This window comes from Bos indicus x Bos taurus, chromosome 15 (genome assembly GCF_003369695.1).
Source record: "Bos indicus x Bos taurus breed Angus x Brahman F1 hybrid chromosome 15, Bos_hybrid_MaternalHap_v2.0, whole genome shotgun sequence".
Taxonomy (NCBI): Eukaryota; Metazoa; Chordata; class Mammalia; order Artiodactyla; family Bovidae; genus Bos; species Bos indicus x Bos taurus.
Window position 1 is genome coordinate 45,097,976 of NC_040090.1, and position 16,330 is coordinate 45,114,305.

The 16,330-nt window shown below is 38.1% G+C and overlaps 1 protein-coding gene across 1 annotated transcript; it reads right to left on the bottom strand.

Annotated features, from left to right (window-relative positions):
- Positions 1–10,990: 10,990 nt before the first annotated feature.
- Positions 10,991–11,627, bottom strand: PTH (parathyroid hormone). Its single transcript, XM_027561962.1, has 2 exons — positions 11,542–11,627; positions 10,991–11,422 (listed from the first exon to the last, which is right to left on the bottom strand). Exons 1-2 carry the CDS (start codon positions 11,625–11,627, stop codon positions 11,161–11,163), a joined length of 348 nt encoding a protein of 115 aa, XP_027417763.1. The 3' UTR covers positions 10,991–11,160.
- Positions 11,628–16,330: the final 4,703 nt, after the last annotated feature.

The following is a 16,330-nucleotide window of genomic DNA, read 5'->3' on the forward strand; positions in this document are numbered from 1 at the left end:
TAGAACCTTTACTATGCAGAGCATAAATATGAAAAATATTTATTAAACCATCCAATCTAATCAAAGGATATTGGTTTTCTATAAAGAAGAGCAAAGGAATAATGATAAAGTGAGGATGAAGGGAATGTGATCAAGGAAGGGCTTACAAGGAATTTCTGAGGTAGTAACAATATTCTCTTTCACAATCTAAATAGTGAGTAAATGTTTTTTTCCTTAAAAATCTATATATATATGCACAATAAATTTTGTATGTACAATAAACTTTACTATTTTAAAAAGTAAAAACACATCAATATAAAGTAGATTTTATTCCAGGCATGCAAAAATATTTAATTTATTACATTAATGAACTAAAGGTGAAAAGTTACATATTTTTTGAGAAACAGCATTTTATAAGGTTCTTTTATAATTTCAAAAGAACCCTTAGAAAACTAGTTACATAAGGGAATGTCATCAATATTTAAAGGCCATCGTCTTGTTGAGAAATTATATGTATACTCCTATTAAGGTCCAGAATATAATAAGGAAGCACATTCATTCATTAACATGGTATTGAACTACTAGATAATACTATTAAAAAAAATAAAAAGAGGTGTAATCACAGGGAGAAAAGAGAGAAAATGTCATTTTTTCAGATTATGTGATCATCTACATAGAATAGCAAATGTAAATAAAATATTAGAATTAATAAGACAGTTCAGCAAGTTTCTTGGTAATAAAATTTAAAAAATGAACAATGCTTCTCTATACCAAAATTAACCAGTTAGAAAATATAATAAACATTTAGATACCTTTCACATTAACCATTTAGAATTTAGCAATTAACAAAGGATTCATAAGATTTTTCTACAAAAAAATGTTTAAACTCTATTTAGAAGGCATTAAATCCTTATGGCAGAAAGTGAAGAGGAACTAAAAAGCCTCTTGATGAAAGTGAAAGAGGAGAGTGAAAGAGTTGGCTTAAAGCTCAACATTCAGAAAACGAAGACATGGGCATCTGGTCCCATCACTTCATGGCAAATAGGAAAACAGTGGAAACAGTATCAGACTTTATTTTTTTGGGTTCCAAAATCACTGCAGATGGTGATTGCAGCCATGAAATTAAGACGCTTACTCCTTGGAAGGAAAGTTATAACCAACCTAGATAGCATATTGAAAAGCAGAGACATTGCTTTGCCAACAAAGGTCCATCTAGTCAAGGCTATGGTTTTTCCAGTGATCATGTGTTGATGCGAGAGTTGGACTGTGAAGAAAGCTGAGCACTGAAGAACTGATGCTTTTGAACTGTGGTGTAGATGCTTACTCCTTGGAAGGAAAGTTATGACCAACCTAGATAGCATATTCAAAAGCAAAGACATTACTTCGTCAACAAAGGTCTGTCTAGTCAAGCCTATGGTTTTTCCAGTGGTCATGTATGGATGCGAGAGTTGGACTGTGAAGAAAGCTGAGCGCCGAAGAATTGATGCTTTTGAACTGTGGTGTTGGAGAAGACTCTTGAGAGTCCCTTGGACTGCAAGGAGATCCAACCAGTCCATTCTAAAGGAGATCAGCCCTGGGTGTTCTTTGGAAGGAATGATGCTAAAGCTGAAACTCCAGTACTTTGGCCACCTCATGTGAAGAGTTGACTCATTGGAAAAGACTCTGATGCTGGGAGGGATTGGGGGCAGGAGGAAAAGGGGACGACAGAGGATGAGATGGCTGGATGGCATCACTGACTCGATGGATGTGAGTTTGAGTGAACTCCGGGAGCTGGTGATGGACAGGGAGGCCTGGCGTGCTGAGATTCATGGGGTCGCAAAGAGGAGGACACAACTGAGCGACTGAACTGAACTGAACTGAACTGAAATTCTTGCCTGGGAAATCCCATGGACAGAGGAGCCTGGTGGGGGGGCTACAGTCGATGGAGTTACAAGAGTTGGACATGACTTAGCAACTAAACCACCACCACCACCAAAGTAGATTAGAATGAGTGAAAAGGTTTACTATGTTGATGAATAGGACAATATAATAAGTGACAGTTCTTAACATTTAATTTTAATACAATCCAGATAAAACTGCAGCTGGATTTTTTAGAAAAGAACTCAAACTCAGTGTAAATATTGAATAGTAAAATAGAGGTTTATAAAGAAGGATTTGTGTGTGTGTGTACATAAAGTATGCAGGAACAGGCAAATACATCAATATAACAATAAATACATAGAATTCAAAAACAAACCTATGTTGGACTTTCCTGGTGGTCCATTTGTTAAGAATGCACCTGCCAATGCAGGGAACATGGATTCGAACACTGGTCCAGGAAGATTCCACATGCCACTGGGCAGCTGAGCCTGTGCGCCATAACTACTGAGCCCGCATGTCCTAGAGCTCATGTTCCACAACAAGAGAAGCCACAACACAAGAAGCCCATGCAGCTAAAGAAAGCCCACGTGCAGCAACAAAGACCCAGTGCAGCTATAAATAAATAAATACACATATCTTTAATAAATAAGTAAATAAACCTCTGTTAGCAAAGTCAACAATGTGGTGGAATAGAAAGTCCTAGCCCTTGGTTCCTCACAGAAACACAGATTTAGCAGTAGTATATGGAGCACAGTATCTTTATGAGAAGTCTAGGATCCAGTTAAGAAGTTACAGTACCCTGGCTTAGTTGCTCAGTTGTGTCCAACTCTTTACTACCCTATGGACTGCAGCCTGCCAGGCTTCTCTGTCCACAGGGATTCTCCAGACAAGAATACTGGTGTAGGTTGCCATACCTTCCTCCAGGGTATCTTCCCAACTCAGGGATCAAACCCAGGTCTCCCGCATTGCAGGCAGATTCTTTTCCAGTTGAGCCACCAAGGAATCCCTCAGTACCCAAGAGAAGCACAAAATCAATAACAGCTGTATTGAAATGTGGCCATGGCAGAAAAAAACTTGAAAAAGACAAGATCCCTGTTTGACATTCCGCAAACAGAACTTACGCCTCACCTGCCTTAGGCACTTGTAGAGGGGGAATCAGGACAGCCTGTTCTCTTGACTCCAGTGTCTGGACATCTCCAGGATCCAGAGAATCCAGACGAATATGGCCTTGAGGAAACTGATGACTGAGATCAAAGCGGTGATGCCTGTGCTGAGATTCTACGTGAAAATGACTCTAAATCTGGCTATAAACAGTAACTTCCTCTTATTCTCTTAATGACTTGCAGAGCATTGAAGGAGGTAGTTTCAGACAAGACCACCAGCGGATGCCAAAACATATATCTCTGCTGCTTATGTCCTGGGTTGTTCTGCCTCACTTCCGGCTGTCATTATTAGGAGGCAGAAGTTGAATAAATGCTGAAATTGGCTGTGGTTGTTTGCAGGGAATCTGCATATCATGAATGACCTTATCAGGTCTGGGATTCTGAGTTGTGAGCCTCAGGCAGAGACATTAAGTCACTGCCAGTACAGAAACCAGGACTATTCTCCATGTGAGCTCAAACTTAAAGATGAGGATTTTTCTGGACTGGAACCTAAAAGCCATTTTATTCTTAAATGCCTCTGATGGTTCTCATTTATACATCTTCACAAATATGTCTTATCTTGGAGCCTCCTGTGCCCACCGTTTTCCCCTGGGATCCCAAGAGAGGGAGAAAATATGTAACCTGTGAAGATTTGTGCCAAAAAAGCTACAAATGTTAAAATTTGGCCATAGTCCTTTCAAAGAGATATGTGATCTCTTATCCCAAATGAAAAGTGTATAGCGTGAAACTAATGGATCATATGCTCCCAAGCTCTTTTGATATTACTGTGAGTTTCCATGATTGAGAAAATTATCTTTTTTTTTAAAACAGAAAATGAAGCCTTAGGATAAGAATTGCTAAAACAAAATAATTGATTTTAAAACCTAACTTAATTCTAAATACTGGGCTTTGTTTGGGATGAAGTTGAACTAAACCCAAGAGGCTCATAGTTTAAGGTGTTGACCTAAAATAAATAAACTGTTAGTCATTTCTCCAGCAAAAAAAAAAAAAAAAAAGAATTACAGTTCAGGATCTGCAACCATGGTGAGCAACATGTAAGTCTTCACACAGCAAGGGAAGGAGAACCCTTTCACAGAAGGGAAACGGAAGTTGGGAGAGCTATAATAAACAGCCCAGGGCTTTTCACTGGCCAAGTTGTTGGCAGGAAGAGAAAAGATCTGCCAGTTGGGCCCTGCTTTGGAAGAAGGGCATTAGAGCTCCCCCTTCTGGTCTCCTGATGATTTGATGTTTCTGTTTAGTAATTTTTTACATTTTCCTCTTTTAATCTTGATCTCTCTTTGAAAGAATCACTGATCAAGGATCAGGTTTTCTGATTTTATCAGCTCCCTATCCCTCAATGTCAGGAAAGACTTTTCCTGAGTGTAGTGTCTCACCTCAGAAAAAGTACACAAATTGGAAACCTATTGAAGTCACATTTGAGTAATAAGGAATGTAAGTGAGAGAACTTTGAGGCACTTTTTCTCTGAAGTTTATATATTATCAAGATATTAGGCATTGGAGATCACCTGAAGCATTATGTCATCATCAAGTTTGGCAGACAGACTTCCAACAGGCATGGTCCAGATAGCTTTGGAAAACTATCTCATCAAAAGTTGTCTGCTTCAGTTCCAGCAATCTTACTTTTAGATCACTAGATAATGTGCAGGTCCAGTCAGTGCTTTCTTTAGATGTGTCACATGAATCTCCAAGTCTTTTCCCTGGAGTTTGGTAGCACAAAGATTGGTTTTGCAGTATCTGATAGGGGCCTTTCCAGCAAGGTTAAAGGGAGTCTTCATGGAGGTGCCTTTTCCAATAGACAAAATCTCCAGTTGGCAAAGTATGATGCTTAAGGTCTTTCTTCCTTTTCCAGGAATGCATGGTGAAAAGAATGCTCTATGATTATCTGTAATAGAAGCAACTAGATCTTTGCAATATTGGAGTATCTTTCCTTTCAACAGTGGTGGGTCAAAAGAGGCAGGAGCCAAATGCATTGGGCATCCTGTGACTGTCCCAAAGGGTGAGATTTGATGTGTTCCAAAAAGGGTGGATCTGAGATTAAGAAGGACCACCAGCAATGCTTTTGGCCAAGGTATTTGGAGGATCTCTACAAATTTTGTCAGTTGAATTGGGAGTGAGGGTGGCATGTGGAATCTTAGTTCCCCAACCAGGGATTAAACTCATCCCCCACTGCGGTGGAAGCCTGGAGTCTTAACCACTGGACTACCAGAGAAGTCCCTGTCAATTGAATCTTAATAACACTGTGTACATTAAACCAAATGAGAGGATTGAGCACAATGAAACCGTTACAAAACCAGCCAAACAAAGCAGACTGGTAGAAGTACCTGACCAATAAAATGGGTTCCTTGATTACTATGAAGTTCAAGAGCAGTTCCCTAGGTAGGGATAATCCTATCCAAAAGGACTTTAGCCACAGAACAGGCAGTAGTCCATCAGTCCAGTGTGAAAAACATATAGACCATTACTAAGACATGTATATCCATGAGATGGAGAAAGCTGTATTAAATCCATTGGCCAGAACTCAAATGGTCCATTAGGCAGTTTAAAATGTCTAGGAGCTACAAACAGACTTTCCTGGGTTGTATTTAGAGCAAGTGGGACAAGTAGGGTAGGGACTTTTTCGTAGCTTTGTTAATGTTTCTTCACCAACACTGATGCATGAATGCTATCATGTTGTGAATAGACCAATCGTTTACTGCATGTGTAGTGGTTAGCAGTGGGAATTTTAGAGTGTCTGGCAGGACTAGGATGTTATTTGGTTTGAATCAGAGATTTCTCTTTTTTTCAAACAAAAACTGTGTATTTTCAATCTTGTTTTTTCTTTTCTGAGGTCAACTATTGGGCTTCTCTAGTCAGTTGCCTAATCCGACAATATTTGGGGAAATATCCCTCTGGATCATGACAGAGATTTGATTGCTCTTGGTTCCTTTAAGGGCAGCATTTCTTACGGAAATGTCAGCAAAGTGATTTTCCTTAGCTTCCAGAGAGTCAAGTTTAGAATGCCCTGGAATCTTAATAGTAGCTAAAGTGGCAGGTAAAAGTATTACATCCAACAATTCCTGAACAAAGGGACCATTTAACATTTGATATCTACTAGAAGTACGGAACGGAGAAGGCCATGGCACCCCACTCCAGTACTCTTGTCTGGAAAATCCCATGGACGGAGGAGCCTGGTGGGCTGAAGTCCGTGGGGTCGCTAAGAGTCAGACACGACTGAGCGAATTCACTTTCACTTTTCACTTTCATGCATTGGAGAAGGAAATGGCAACCCACTCCAGTGTTCTTGCCTGGAGATTCCCAGGGACGGGGGAGCTTGGTGGGCTGCCGTCTATGGGGTCGCACAGAATCGGACACAACTGAAGCGGCTTAGCAGTAGCCGTAGCAGAAATACGGAAGCCATGTTGCTTCCAAAACATTCCAAAGCTATGAGCTATTCTGAGGCTGTATCTGTTATCAGTATAAATATTAGAAGTTTTGCCCTTGACTAAAGCACAAGCCTGTGTAACAGTGTACAATTCAGGCTGTTGGGCCAAAGTAGTCATAGGTCTAGATGTTGCCTCATCAGTATCAAAAAGAGTTGCAATAGACTACACAGCACAATATTTGCCACTGTCACCTTGTGAATGAGAACCATCAGTGAACCATGAGAAACCAGTGTTACATAGAGGAATTGCCTATAGATTGTCACCAGGAGTTAGGAGGTGCTCCATCAGTGTTAAGCAGTCATGAGGGATGTCATTGGTGGTGGAGAGAAGAGTACCAGGATCAAAGGTGGTTATTGTTCAGTTGCTAAGTCATGTTCCACTCTTTGTGACCCCATTGACTGTAGCCCGACAGACTCCTCTATCCATGGAATTTTCCAGGCAAGAATACTGGAGTGGGTTGCCATTTCCTACTCAAGGGAATCTTCCTGACTCAGGCATCAAACTTGCGTCTCTTGTTTCTCCTGCATTGGCAGGCAGATTCTATAAACAATAAATGCTGGCGATAGTGTGGAAAAAAAGGAACTAGGACATGGAAGCAACCTAGATGTCCATCAACAGATGAATGGATAAAGAAGTTGTAGATAAAGATATACATATTCCATATATAATGGAACATTACTCAACCACAAAAAGGAACACATTTGAGTCGATTCTGATGAGGTAGATGAAACTAGAGCCCATTATACAGAGTAAAGTAAGTCAGAAAGAGAAAAACAAATATTGTATATTAATGCATATATATGGAATCTAGAAAGATGGTACTGATGAACCTTTTTTCAGGGCAACAATGGAAATGCAGACATAGAAAACAGACTTGTGGACACAAAGGGGAAGGAGAGGGTGGGATGAATGGAGAGATTTTTTGATGATGACCATTCTGACCAGTGTGAGGTGATGTCTCATTGTAGTTTTGATTTGCATTTCTCAAATAATGAGCGATGTTGAGCATCTTTTCATGTGTTTATTACCATCTGTATGTCTTCTTTGGAGAAATGTCTATTCAGGTCTTCTGGCAGGTGAATTCTTTACCACTACACCCCCTGGGAAGCCCAACTAAATATCAAACCTAGGTTTGGACAAACTGCATTCTTTCCTTGGCAACTGTATGTCCCTTTAAAGCTAAAAGCTTTAGCCTCTTCCTGTGAAGAGGCTTGAGAAGGAGAGCAAAGAGATTTCATTCATATGTTACAACAAAATAGAACTTCTAGGGAACTTTTTATCACCTGGATAAGTCTTCAAGACTTGTGAGCAATAAGTAAGTCCTAAGGCATTATTGTCCATGTGAATTGTTTTTCTTTTCAAGTGAAGTAAAGAAGGTATTGACTAGTTTTATTGGCTGAACTACTAAATAATGCACTGAATAAATCAATTACAGTAAAGAAACCACTTCCATTGGGAATGGATATTAGTAGTGTATGAGGTTTAGGAACAGAAGGGTGTTGGGACAACAAAATTGTTTATTAGTCAAAGGTCCTGGATAAGCACCCACCCTGTAAAAGACATCAAAATGAAGTGAAAGTCACTCAGTCGTGTCCAACTCTTTGCTACCCCATGGACTATATAGTCCATGGAATTCTCCAGGCCAGAATACTTGGAGTGGGTAGCCTTTCCCTTCTCTAGGGTATCTTCCCAACCCAGAGATTGAACCCAGGTCTCCTGCATTGCAGGTGGATTCTTCACCAGCTGAGACACAAGGAAAGTCCAAGAATACTGGAGTGGGTAGCCTATCCCTTATCCAGTGGATCGTCCCAACCCAGGAATTGAACCAGGGTCTCCTGCATTGAAGGTGATTCTATACCAACTGAGCTATCAAGGGGTTATTTAATTCACCTGGTTGTTACTTTAATGACAACTGTCAAGTTCTAGAATTATTTATCCTTTATCCTTCTGGAAAAAAGAAATTCCAGCATGATACTTCTCTAAGAAATCTAAGCCTGATATGTGAATGGGGTTGAGGTAATAAGAAGAAAAGGGAGTATACCTCCCAAAGGGCCAAACAAAAGGAAACAGTTTCAGAGACAGGCATCTCTTGAGGCTGAATAGTGATCCCCCCATTTGAACTGATTTAGTACTTTGAGGCAGGTGCTGTTTTATACTAGTGAAGTTGAGCAGCAGAGAGTGTGGTTCTGGTGTCAGTTAGGACTGGAAGAAATTTATACCCAATCTGGAGAAACATTTCTCCAAGCAGATTAAGATGGATATTTGGGAAAAGCTCCTGTAGTTTCTCAGAGACCCACCATCAAGGATTGGGAGGCTGTTGGAAAGACTTGTCAGAAGGCTGAAGGTGCCTAAAACACTTGAATGTATGGTGCTGTCGTTTAGTTGCTGTGTTAGCCCATCAGGCTCCTCTGTCAGTGGGATTTTCCAGGCAAGAATGCTGGAACAGGCTACCTTTTCCTTCTCCAGGGAATCTTCCCTAATTTGGGATCAAAACCACATCTCCTATATCTCCTGCATTGCAGGTAGATTCTTTACCACTGAGCCACCTGGAAAGCCTTTTCCCAGTGTCCTAGTTCTTTGCAATAATAGAAACTAGAAGGGTTTTGTTTACAGGGTCTTTGTTTGCTGGATTTGAAGATTAAAAATTAATCTTAATTTTGCTTTGTTTGTTTTGGGTTTTTTTGGTCATTCCACATGGCTTGTAGTATTTTAGTTCCCTCGCTAGGGATCTAACCCAGGCCATAGCACTGAAAGCACTGAGTCTTAAACACTGGACTATCAGGAAATTCCCTCCCTAGTGGTATTTCTTTTAGGTGAATCATCTAGAGGGCAAGAGAGCAAATTTATCAGATTAAGTAAGTCTGGAGTGGACATAGTTTCTCATTCCACCCTGATCTTTTTTGCTAGATAGGAAAGATTCTAGTTCAACTCCTTAATAAACATAAAGTTAAAGCTACCCAGGTGGAATGTGGAATAAACATCTGAAGGAAGACCAGAATTTTCTTTAAAGTAATCTGAAGTCAATTGTAATAGTCATGAACAGATTCATCAGATATTTTGTGCAAACCTAAAGTTTGCTGCAATCAACAGGATTTGGAAAAGCCCTAGGAATTGCTCCATGAAGTTACTCAGCAACTGTCCAAGCCTGATCTTATAATAAATTAGCAGCTGGTCTTCCAGTGGCAATTCTAGAGACCTTTCAGGATATTTCCAATTAGGAATTTTCTTTCTTTCTTTCTTTTTTTAAACAAAAACCTTTATTTTTCAGGAATCTGAGTAGTCTTCTGCTTTACATGCCCTGTTTCTTGGGACTCAATTCCAAGGGTGGACAACCGAAAATAGCCTTACATGCACTCTTCTACCCACCACAGCCTTGACTTCCCAAGGTTGCTAATCTGGATTCTTATTCCTCTTTCTCATCCGCTCCTCCTCCTCTTCCTTCTCCTTTTCCAGTTAGCAATTTCCATGCAGTGCTGGGTGGGCCTGGCCTTTACCAGCGAGCATATGAACTAAGTCAGAGAAACATGATTGACAAGTATGAAAAACTATATTAAATTCCTCAGCAAATCTGTGAAGATCTTCAGTTACTTTGGGAAAATCTTTGACTATGACTTGCAATTCATCTTTAGTCCAGGAAATATAAGAAATTCAGGGTTTGGCCTTTGGGTCCTCAGAAGGCTTAATTTTAAGGGGACAGGTTCTGATAAGTTCAGAGGAAAAGGGAGTGGGGAGTGTTTTAAAGAAATAGGACAGTTCAGTGAGAGAATTAATATGGGGGAGCTGAGGGTGTAGAGAAGGAGTGGGTAGTACAGAAGGGAAGGTGAAGCCTGATCATAAGGAGCCAAAAGGAGGAGCATGAGGCTTCTGAAGTCACCTTATCTTTCCTTAGTTACTTGTTTGCTTCAGTTAATCTTAAAATCCTACTTTGTAAAGAGGCAATTTTAGGGTGCTGGTGATATTTACAGGCCTCAAAATACCAATCAAAATAGAAATTTCATTCAGTTTTGGAAATCTTAGAGCTATGGTAATCCAAATTGGTTTTAAGAAGATTGAGTTTGGGGATTTCAAAAGTTCCCCATAACGACCATTGATATTCTAAATTGTCTTTGGTTAAGTCAGTTCACTTTATTAAAAATGCATGTGATGAAGGACAAATGAACAGCTATATTCTTTTAAATACAAAAATTCTACGCTATTGCAATTTAACCTCCAGTCTAGGGATATGCTCCGTGGCTTTGTGTATAGGCAAATGCTTTTGCCATGTTTCTGACCACTTTCTGCCTCTCCTTGCCAAGCATTTCAATTCCTTTCCTGAAGTGAAGAGGATAATAATATCAAGCTAGTAATGATTCAGGGAGCTGGTACTTTGATAAGATTAAAAGGATAATTTCAAAATATCAGAATGTGAAACATATGGTTAAAAAAACATTTTGTGTTGTTGTTCTTAGTCATGATCAATTTTAACATATTGGTGTTACTCATAACCAAAAGATATTTTTATAACAAGTGAGAAATACTTAACTTCATTTATTTGGAATCAATAGAAATAGAATTATTAAAAGAGCTCTTAGATGAATAAAGTAGAATCAAAATACTCAATTAAAATTGTAGGTATCACAGCTAGCAATAAAGGTTGGTCATAGAAATACTGGCACTTAATAGAAGGTGAACACATTAGCAGCATGTAATATTGTTGCCCTATGCTGTCTAGAACAGTGATCTGATCATATCTGTTTTCACTGGGGTTTAGCTTTAATTAATACATCCACATCAGCTTTGTCTGCTTCTCCAAGACTTTTCTGATGGCTCTCAACCAGGACATTGTCTTCCTTTTTTCGAGGTCTCTGGGAACTACCATCTCTGTAAGCTATAGAAGCTCCAAGGGCAACAAAGTTGTGCACATCCTGTAGCTTTTTCCGCAGCCATTCCACTCTTTCCATGGAGCTCAGATGTTTGCCCAGGTTATGCATAAACTGTATTTCACTCACAGCTCTCTTCCTGGAGGGAACAGGATCAGAGAGGATCACTCCATTAGTTCCCCTCTTCCAAATCATAAAGCCAACCTTAAAAATCCAATTCCCCTGACCTCACCATGCAGAATAGGCTATGGTACTTACTTAACAGACTTCCCATCTGATCTTGCAAGAAAACAGATGGCAAACATGACAATCATTACCTTAACCATGTCTTTTGCAGACATCATATTAACTAAAAAAGAAAAAGAAAAATGGAGGTATTTAAAAATACTTTTAATATTCCAAACTGTACAATTAAATTTATAGTAGTTTATATTTATAACCATACAAGTTTGCACAGAGTGTGACAGTGACTAATTGGATTGTTTTTTGTGAGAGACTTTTGGAATCAGTCTCTTTATTTTACAGTTTATATATTATATATATATATACATAATTACTGTATATTATATATATACACATAATTACTGTATATTATATATATACACATAATTAGTATATAGTAAGTATAACCCAATTGGCTTAGAAATGAGACAGATGAGTTTTACTTTTTTAGGTATCTTTTTGAGAGTTCTTGTGCAAGTTATATGAATTTTAAGCTATGTGAAGAATCAAAAAGTTCACTGTTTAGAATTTCCTCCCACATTTTGTATTAATTATGACTAAATGCTTCTAATTTGCTTGAAAATAGCTACTTCTCTTAATTAGGTAAATTGTCAACAGCGTCTGTTTACTTAGCAAATTTCTTTTTCATAAGTAGACTTCCTTTCAATGTCATGATAACTATAAATGCCAAATTAATAGGTTCTGATTTAGAGATTTTTTACTAACTTAACACAGAGTTCTCCTAGCATTAAAAAGAATGTGTCAAAGCATTTAAGCATCATCTAATTAATTACTTGTTATACAAATTTAGAGCTTTGATTCCATATAAAATGCTTGTCTGTATCTTATCTTTTCAGCTCATTTTATTAACAATTTTGTTTGAGTATAATGTTTAGAATTTTGCTCTTTTGCTTTTAAGCTTTTTATCTCAAAATAGAAAAGTCTTACCTTAGTCTGCATTTCAACAACTGCAATAGCTTTCATGATAGAAGTGCCTTTTCTTAATACTTAATGTTCTCCATTTAACATACACATAGGATGGCTGTGGGAAACTGCGTCATTCAGAACTAGCATAAGGGCCATTATAACCTACTATATTTGTTTTCACTGTGCAATATAAGCTATTGAAGGAGCACCAAATGGATAGTCTTCATTTTGGTTTACATGAGAAAAGATCACTGTAGCAGAGGACAGGAGTCTGCCCCAGCTCCGCCACACTCACCTAGTGCGTCTGCCTTTCTTTCCTATTCTCAACTGAGAGGCGCGCTTCTCACAAGAAGGTCATTAGAAGTGCACGAAACATCCTTAAAATTCATGTGTAGTTTTCAGATAGAAAACTAGAAAAGGTTCTATGTGAAGGGACCAAATATTCAGCAGTAAAACAGTTTCTCCAACTATAGTACACAGACTGAGCTCTCTGTGAGGATATTATGTGGGGAAAATGGAATTTTAACTCAGAGACATAAATTTACATTGATTATTTAAATCAGAATTATTCATTTCTCACTAGGCTGCTTTATATCAAAATTTTAACAAGATATCATTAAAGCACATCATGCCAAATTTTAATTATTTCCATGTAATTGCAGATGAGTTAAAAAAAAAAAAAAAAAGCAAGGCCTCTCAAAATACTTTAATCACAAAAATAAGTGTTTCAACAATATTTTAGTGGCATAAATTTATTTTTTATTGTGGCATTTTAATATTAAATATAATTCAAACCCTCCCTTAACATTTTACTTTTAACAAACAGCATGATATTAGTAGGAAATGGTACATATTAAATGACTACTTGATTGTAAGAAAAGAACTCATGGAAACTTAAAAGAGAAAATAAAGATTACTCACCACACGTCTTAGGATACAATCTTCTTTCAAATGTATTAGCAGCTGATGCTTTCTCAAAGTTGAGTAAACCTGAGAAGGCTGATAAATTGAGCTGTAGACCCTTCAATGTGACTTTTATATATATAAGTCTTCCACACTGAGAAGCTTTTTTATTGTTACAGATGACGTCACTCCCAATTCTCTGAATTTTAACCATAGGATCATAGAGCAGCACACACACTCCCATGGGGCGGTGCTCATTCTTCTTAAATTTTAGATAATTGGATATTAAAAGCAAAACAGTGTGGGCTGGAAAAGTGTTTATGCAAAGATTTCTAACAAATAGTGAATTGTAATTCTGACTGGATTAATGACTCTATATTCCAAAAAGGAATATATTATATATATTATATGTTTATAAATATATATTATATATTTACAAAATGTATATTTTATATAAAATATAAAATATTTATAAAATATATATATTATATATATTAAATATATATGTATTATATATTTATAAATATATAATATATATAATATATTCCTTTAGTAATTCTAAAAGAAATCAGCCTTGAATATTCATTGGAAGGACTGATGCTGATGCTGAATCTCCAGTACTTTTGCTGCCTGATTCGAAGAGCCGACTCATCGGAAAGGACCCTGATGCTGGGAAAGATAGCAAAAGGAGAAGGAAGTGGCAGAGAATAAGATGGTTGGATAGCATCACAGACTCAATGGACATGAATCTGAGGAAACTCTGGGAGACAGTGAAAGACGGGGGAGCCTAGTGTGCTGCAGTCCATGGGGTTGTAAAGAGTTGGACATGAATTAGCAACTGAGCAACAGCAACAAAATTTTTTTAAAAAGTCAGATTTCAAAAATTTATGGCTAAGTCATCATCTTATCACAGGCTTCTCTCATAGCTCAGTTGGTAAAGAATCTGCCTGCAATGCAGGAGACCTGGGTTTGATTCCTGGATTGGGAAGATCCCCAGAGAAGGAAATGGCAACCCACTCCAGTATTCTTGCCTGAAGAATCCCATGAACAGAGGAGCCTGGCAAGCTACAGTCCATGGGGTCACAAGAGTTGGACACGACTTAGCAACTAAACCACCACCACATCATCTTATTGTATTTGAAAGTGAAATTGAAAATAAGTATATTTCTTACAGCCATAACATTGGCACAATTATTATGAGGATTATAATGAATCATATTACATTATGCTTACTTTACAAGCCATATTGGACCAGTCTGTATCATTCCTGATCTTGTTCCAAAAAAATATATATAGTGCTTTTCTTAAAGGAAGTGTTAAAAATATTTTGAGAATATGCTCTCTGTACATAATTTTAAAGGCTTCAAAAGTAAAACTATTTTAAAATTCATTTACCTTATATTTTTATCCTTTTTAATTTTAGTTTTCAATAAAAACACTTGAAAAGCAGTAACTGTATCCCAGACCCGCTGCAGTATTCTTGCTTGGGAAATCCAATGGACAGAGGAGCCTGGCAGGATACAGTCCATGGAGTGGCAAACAATTGGACAGGACTGTGCAAATAAGCAACAATAACCATATGCAAGACCTTCCATATATTATCCAACTAAGTCTTTATACCAATCCTTTAAAGTAAATACTATTATTAGCACCATTTTCACTTGAGGAAACTACTGAGGTTGGAGAGTGGAGAAGATGGAATTCAACAAAGTCTTTATGACTCCAGAGCTATTTTGATTCTTACTACCTCAGTTTCCCCTTAGAAATGTAGCCCAAATTGAGAGAGTAGCACTGACATATATATACTGCCGTGTGTAGAATAACTAGCTAGGGGGAAGCTGCTATGTGGCACAGGGAGTTCAGCTCAGCTCTGGGATAATCTAGAGGGGTGGGATGGAACGGGTGGCTCAGGAGAGAGGAGATACATGTATACTTATACCTGATTCACATTGTTGTACAGCAGAAACTAACACAACATTGTAAAGCAATTACCCTCCAAGTAAAAATAAAACATAAAAAAAGTATATAGCCCTTCTTTGAACCCCAGTCTTCATCACTCTGATTTGCCCAACCCTTTGCAGCCTCTTTGCACAGGAATTGGGTCTTGTTTCTCATGTTCCCTACCTGGTGATGGAGGACCTGCCCTAAAACCTATGGAGGCAAGATGCTGCCACCTATCTAATTTCAAATACTGCTACAGCCTCGTCCCCATCTATTGACCAAAACCCCTTGAATCCCCTTGGTATGTCTAAGGTTTATTTAGGCAGCTTGCCTCCCAACAAAAGGCTCAGAATTGGATCAGTTCTCTTAGCTCTGCGCCTACTTCATTTTTCCTCTTTCCTGCTGACTCTTGCCAAGGTTTGACTCTACGTCAAGTAAGAGGCAATCCAAATTTAAAATACCTGTACAAAGTCTACAGTGAAAGGTACGTGTTAGTGCTGCTCTGAGAAATCCTCTACACTGGGCAAATCTCACTTGAAGTTGCTCCAGGCTTCATTTCAGAAGTGTTAGAGACTTACTGTGACATGTCTGCAGAATATGAACCAGGTTGGTGAAAATGTTGATAAACATGACATCTCAGAAGGAATTGAATAAAACTGGGAAAGACTTGGAATGATGATGTAGCTGTTTTTAATTCTTTATAGGGTTTCCATAACAAAGAAGGAATATTTTCTGTGGTTTAAGAAGGAAGGATTGAGTCCAACGGCTAAAGACTACAGGAAGGCAAATTTGAGCTCAACGTGGATATTATGATTGTTAAAATAAAGAATCAATACCTTCCTAATAGTGAGTTCCCAATCACTGAAAGTATTCAAATAGAAGCTCAGTAAGCATTTATCAGAGATACCACAGAGATTCATACACAGCAGAAAGTTGAACTAGATAACCAAGAGGTCCTTTTTGACTGACAAAAAAACCCTATTGTTTTGATCCTTTAAAAGTCTTCTGATGTAAAGTCTAAACCTGATGTTTGTGTATCATTTTTTATTATACT

Excerpts from the sequence above, each read along its gene's own strand:
- PTH (XM_027561962.1), bottom strand. The coding sequence starts at position 11,627 with ATGATGTCTGCAAAAGACATGGTTAAGGTAATGATTGTCATGTTTGCC. Across the intron at positions 11,423-11,541 it reads TCAGATGGGAAGTCTGTTAA|GAAGAGAGCTGTGAGTGAAA; the intron begins GTAAGTACCATA and ends TGTTCCCTCCAG.